Source organism: Periophthalmus magnuspinnatus, chromosome 1 (assembly GCF_009829125.3).
Source record: "Periophthalmus magnuspinnatus isolate fPerMag1 chromosome 1, fPerMag1.2.pri, whole genome shotgun sequence".
NCBI classification, from domain to species: Eukaryota; Metazoa; Chordata; class Actinopteri; order Gobiiformes; family Gobiidae; genus Periophthalmus; species Periophthalmus magnuspinnatus.
The window spans coordinates 676501-682500 of NC_047126.1; the positions used below are offsets into that span (position 1 = coordinate 676501).

At 44.2% G+C, this 6000-nt stretch overlaps 1 protein-coding gene across 1 annotated transcript in view; it reads right to left on the reverse strand.

The window, feature by feature from the left end:
- The window catches only part of LOC117378710 (phosphoinositide 3-kinase regulatory subunit 6-like), a 35635-nt gene that overhangs the window by 5708 nt on the left and 23927 nt on the right, over window positions 1-6000 (reverse strand). Inside the window, exon 8 of the mRNA XM_033975375.2 lies at window positions 84-175. Coding sequence (XP_033831266.2) covers window positions 84-175 — 92 coding nt within the window. The remainder of the gene's footprint in view (window positions 1-83; window positions 176-6000) is intronic.

Sequence of the window (6000 nt, forward strand, 5' to 3'; positions counted from 1 at the left end):
CGTGTGTCATCGCCGTGTCGTCTGATGTCATGGACTCCGTTTGTCTGGTCATGTTAAAAATGATGAATAAAATCTGGACATACTTTCTCCAGTTCCTTGATGAGCAGCCACACCAGGGACAGGCTGTTGACCGGGTTCTTCTGGACTTTCTTATGAAGGGTCCACCTGAGCATACCTGAATCACACAACAGAGCGTTAAAGCGACGGAGACGTTTCCGTCGCTGCGTTTCAGACGACCACGTTCTCCAGGTCAATGACATTTAACACAGACGAGGGCGGATAAAACCGAAACTGCTGAGATACTGATGTTTTGTGATCATAAACTGTTTATGTAACTGGACGAGGCTAAAACCGCTCGGTCAGCGCGTTCTAAACAGGAAGTGACCATGGGCGTGTTTCCAGCTCCAGACTCTGGCTCCAGTTCACTTTTTATTGAAAAACTGTCCCCTCTCTCTCTGTCTCTGCTGCTTCAGACTCATTTTGGTCTTAAATGTTCGTATTAACCCTCTACATGATCCTGGGGTAATTTTTTTTTATTATTTTGAGATTTTGTTTTTAACTTATTTTGAGTTTTTGTATAAATTTTTTTGTTTGTTTTTTAGTTTTTGTTTTTTGTTATTCTGAGTTAATTTTTAAGTTATTTGAGTTATTTTGAGATTTTTTTTATTGTTTTGTTTTTTTTAAGTTATTTTTAGTTTTTGTGTTTTTTTTAGTTATTTTGAGTTTATTTATTTAAATTTTCTTAATTTCTTAATATTATTTTATTTATATTTTGCTATTTTGAGTTTATATTTTTTGTTATTTTGTTTTTTTATTATTTATTTTTTTTTGTTTATTTAAGTTATTTGGTAGTTTGGTTTTTTTCTGTTTATTTTAATTTTTTTGAAAAACTGTCCCACTCTCTCTGTACTTGCTGCTGTCTCATTTTGTTCTTAAATGTTCGTATTAACCTTCTACATGATCCTGGGATCATTTTTTTTTAGTTATTTTGAGATTTTTTTATTTTTTTATTTTTGTTTCTTAGTTTGTTTTTGAGTTATTCTGAGTTAATTTTTAAGTTGAGTTATTTTGAGTTTTTTTTTTTTTTTTTTTTTTTAGTTATTTTGAGTTTATTTATTTAAATTTTCTTGTTATCTTGGGTTAATTTATCTATAATTTAAAATTTGGAGTTTATATTTTTTGTTATTTTGAGTTTTTTTATTATTATTTTTGTTTTATTTTTTTTATTTAAGTTATTTGGTGTTGTTGTTTTTTTTTCAGTTTGTTTATTTATTTTTTTTAATAAACCGTCCCCCCTCTCTGTCTCTGCTGCTTCAGACTCATTCTGGTCTTAAATGTTCGTATTAACCCTCTACATGATCCTGGGGTTTTTATTTCACTTTTGTGTCTGTAAATCAAGATCTGAACATTAATAACAGACAAATCAGGTCCTTCTGTCCCCGAGGTCGCTCCTGTTAGCGTTAGCGACATCCTCTCTCCTGATTGGCTCTTTGGTTGCTATGATACTCGTCTCTACAGCTGCTCTGGCCTCATGAGCTTCATCTGGAGCTGAAGTGACGTCTCAGTCCAGTGTTTAGTGTGTGTTTGTGTGTCTAAGTGTGCGTCTGTTGTGTCTTAGTGTGCGTCTGTGTCTAAGTGTGCGTCTGTGTGTCTAAGTGTGCGTCTGTGTCTAAGTGTGCGTCTGTGTCTAAGTGTGCGTCTGTGTGTCTAAGTGTGCGTCTGTTGTGTCTAAGTGTGCGTCTGTTGTGTCTTAGTGTGCGTCTGTTGTGTCTTAGTGTGCGTCTGTGTCTTAGTGTGCGTCTGTGTCTAAGTGTGCGTCTGTGTCTAAGTGTGCGTCTGTGTGTCTAAGTGTGCGTCTGTTGTGTCTAAGTGTGCGTCTGTTGTGTCTAAGTGTGCGTCTGTGTGTCTAAGTGTGCGTCTGTTGTGTCTTAGTGTGCGTCTGTGTCTTAGTGTGCGTCTGTGTCTAAGTGTGCGTCTGTGTCTAAGTGTGCGTCTGTGTGTATCAGTGTGCGTCTGTTGTGTCTTAGTGTGCGTCTGTGTCTAAGTGTGCGTCTGTGTGTCTAAGTGTGCGTCTGTGTCTAAGTGTGCGTCTGTGTGTCTAAGTGTGCGTCTGTGTCTAAGTGTGCGTCTGTTGTGTCTTAGTGTGCGTCTGTTGTGTCTTAGTGTGCGTCTGTGTCTTAGTGTGCGTCTGTGTCTAAGTGTGCGTCTGTGTCTAAGTGTGCGTCTGTGTCTAAGTGTGCGTCTGTTGTGTCTAAGTGTGCGTCTGTTGTGTCTAAGTGTGCGTCTGTTGTGTCTAAGTGTGCGTCTGTGTGTCTAAGTGTGCGTCTGTTGTGTCTTAGTGTGCGTCTGTGTCTTAGTGTGCGTCTGTGTCTAAGTGTGCGTCTGTGTCTAAGTGTGCGTCTGTGTGTATCAGTGTGCGTCTGTTGTGTCTAAGTGTGCGTCTGTGTGTCTAAGTGTGCGTCTGTGTGTCTAAGTGTGCGTCTGTGTCTAAGTGTGCGTCTGTGTGTCTAAGTGTGCGTCTGTGTCTAAGTGTGCGTCTGTGTCTAAGTGTGCGTCTGTGTCTAAGTGTGCGTCTGTGTCTAAGTGTGCGTCTGTGTGTCTAAGTGTGCGTCTGTGTGTCTAAGTGTGCGTCTGTTGTGTCTTAGTGTGCGTCTGTTGTGTCTTAGTGTGCGTCTGTGTCTTAGTGTGCGTCTGTGTCTAAGTGTGCGTCTGTTGTGTCTTAGTGTGCGTCTGTGTCTTAGTGTGCGTCTGTTGTGTCTTAGTGTGCGTCTGTTGTGTCTTAGTGTGCGTCTGTGTCTAAGTGTGCGTCTGTGTCTAAGTGTGTCTCTGTGTGTCTAAGTGTGCGTCTGTGTGTCTAAGTGTGCGTCTGTTGTGTCTAAGTGTGCGTCTGTTGTGTCTAAGTGTGCGTCTGTTGTGTCTAAGTGTGCGTCTGTGTCTAAGTGTGCGTCTGTGTGTCTAAGTGTGCGTCTGTGTGTCACAGGTAACAGTTCTCAGGTGAGTGACGGGGCGGCCGCTCTGCTCCTCGGGCGTCGCTCTTCGGTCGTGGCTCTGGGTCTCCCGGTGCTCGGGGTGCTCCGCTCCAGCGCCGTGGTGGGCGTCCCCCCTCACCTCATGGGCATCGGACCTGCCCAGGCCATCCCCCTGGCTCTGGAGAGGGCAGGTACGAGTCTGCTCCTCCTCCTCTCAGCTCCTGTCTCCTCCTCCTCTGGCTCTGCTCCTCCTCCTCTGGCTCTGCTCCTCCTCCTCCTCCAGTTCTGCTCCTCCTCCTCTGGCTCTGCTCCTCCTCCTCTGGCTCTGCTCCTCCTCCTCTCAGCTCCTGTCTCCTCCTCCTCTGGCTCTGCTCCTCCTCCTCCTCTAGCTCTGCTCCTCCTCCAGTTCTGCTGCTCCTCCTCTGGCTCTGCTCCTCCTCCTCTGGCTCTGCTCCTCCTCCTCTGGCTCTGCTCCTCCTCCTCTGGCTCTGCTCCTCCTCCTCTCAGCTCCTGTCTCCTCCTCCTCTGGCTCTGCTCCTCCTCCTCTGGCTTTGCTCCTCCTCCTCTGGCTCTGCTCCTCCTCCTCCTCTGGCTCTGCTCCTCCTCCTCTGGCTCTGCTCCTCCTCCTCTGGCTCTGCTCCTCCTCCTCTGGCTCTGCTCCTCCTCCTCCTCTGGCTCTGCTCCTCCTCCTCTGGCTCTGCTCCTCCTCCTCTGGCTCTGCTCCTCTTACTCTTGATTGTATTTTCAGGTTTGACGGTTGACGACATCGATGTTTTTGAGATAAACGAGGCGTTTGCGAGTCAGGTCAGTTTAATTTTGAGCAGAGCTGGATTCAAACTTCACCTCACGACTTTAGTCTTGGCTCTGGATCGAGTCTTGATTTTAGTCCTGGTCTGGTTCTAGTTTTGTCTTGGTTTATAATCCTACTTTGGTCCCGGTCCGTCCCGGTTTGTTTAACCCTGTGACCCTCTGGTTCCAGGCGGTGTTCTGTGTGGAGAAACTGGGCATCCCGCAGCACAAAGTGAATCCAAACGGGGGCGCTATAGCTCTGGGCCACCCTCTGGGCTGCACCGGAGCGCGGCAGGTCGTCACTCTGCTGCACGAGCTGCGCCGACGCAAAAGGAGGTAACCACAAAAAAACAACCTGACGACTTTTAGCCTCCGTAAAAGAAGAGGCGACTCTGCTCACAATGACACACATGATTTTAAAATGTGTTTGTGCTCAGGGCGTTTGGGGTCGTGTCCATGTGCATCGGGACCGGGATGGGAGCCGCCGCCGTCTTTGAGTATCCAGGGCCCTGAACCAGGACTGGACTGGGACTGGACCAGGGGCCATGATAATAATAATAATAATAATAATAATAATAATAATAATAATAATAATAATAATAATTTTTGACCAGTGATGGACTTTACTCTAAAGATGAAATTACTACATTTGAAGCAAACTGAAATGATTAAAATAGAATTTTTAAATAATTCTTTCATCCAGAATAAAATAAATATCAAACAAACACTAATGACATAATGAAATGTTTGGACAAGAGTTTAAATCTGAGTCATTTCCATATTTTTCGTCCGTTTAAACTGATAAATGTTGAATCCTTCAGCGCTGTGGTGATGTTTGATCTGTGCAGCTTTGAGACAGTTCCACACCTGTCCAGCAGAGGCAGCACTAAACACTGACCTTACGTTTGACATAAATCTTTAATCTCGCCGTTTGTGCCTTTACGTCGATGCTTTTGGTCGAGTCACTGTTTTCAGATCCACTGAAATGTGGATTTAACCTGTAAATATTTAGAGAATTCTCTGTAAATCTGTAGTTTTCTTGTAATTAAAGTTTGATTAGAAAAAAAATGAGTTTGTGCTCGACTTTTTTCCTACATTTGGCCTGATTTTGAACTATTTAAAGCAGACCTGTGTCAGAATAGCTCTGATTTAAAGCAGAGGACCACATGTTGAAACACATGTCCAGCAGAGGGCCCCAGACTCGTTCAGATGCATTTCACACTTTGACAGAGACACTGGACATTTAAGACGGACTGGGACATTCATGATCTGTCTGTTCTTCAAAGTCAGATCAGGGCTTTGTTTTTTTTGTTTTTTTTAAATTTTTTTCAAATTATTATTATTATTTTTATATATATTTATTTATTTTATTATTTATTTTTATTTCAGGGACAGTGCATATTAATCAACATTTCTGTAAATATGCCAGAATTGGCCAAAGTCTATTTTTCATCCTGATATCCTGTTGCTGAGAAACTAGTTGCTGAACAGATTATAAACCGCCTTAACACCACCCCATTCACACTACGCCCAATGCACCACCCCATTCACACTACGCCCAATGCACCACCCCATTCACACTACGCCCAATGCACCACCCCATTCACACTACGCCCAATGCACCACCCCATTCACACTACGCCCAATGCACCACCCCATTCACACTACGCCCAATGCACCACCCCATTCACACTACGCCCAATGCACCACCCCATTCACACTACGCCCAATGCACCACCCCATTCACACTACGCCCAATGCACCACCCCATTCACACTACGCCCAATGCACCACCCCATTCACACTACGCCCAATGCACCACCCCATTCACACTACGCCCAATGCACCACCCCATTCACACTACGCCCAATGCACCACCCCATTCACACTACGCCCAATGCAGTTTGGATTTCGAACCAACTATTCAACTGAAACGGCCACTTGCTTCTTTACAGAAAATATTCGTCAATCAGTGGACAAGCGTGGGGTCGTTGGCGCCGTTTTCCTTGATCTGAGAAAGGCATTTGACACGGTTAATCACAACATTCAACTTCTCTGCCAACACTGTAAAATGGATTGAGGCTTATTTAAGTTAGAATTCAGTCACATCTTTCCTCCCCCCTTAGTCTCTCCACTGGGGTCCCACAAGGGTCAATTTTAGGTCCATTATTATTCTCACTATACATCAGTGATCTCCCATCTGTCTGCTCTAATGTCTCTGTGCAGATGTTTGCTGATCACA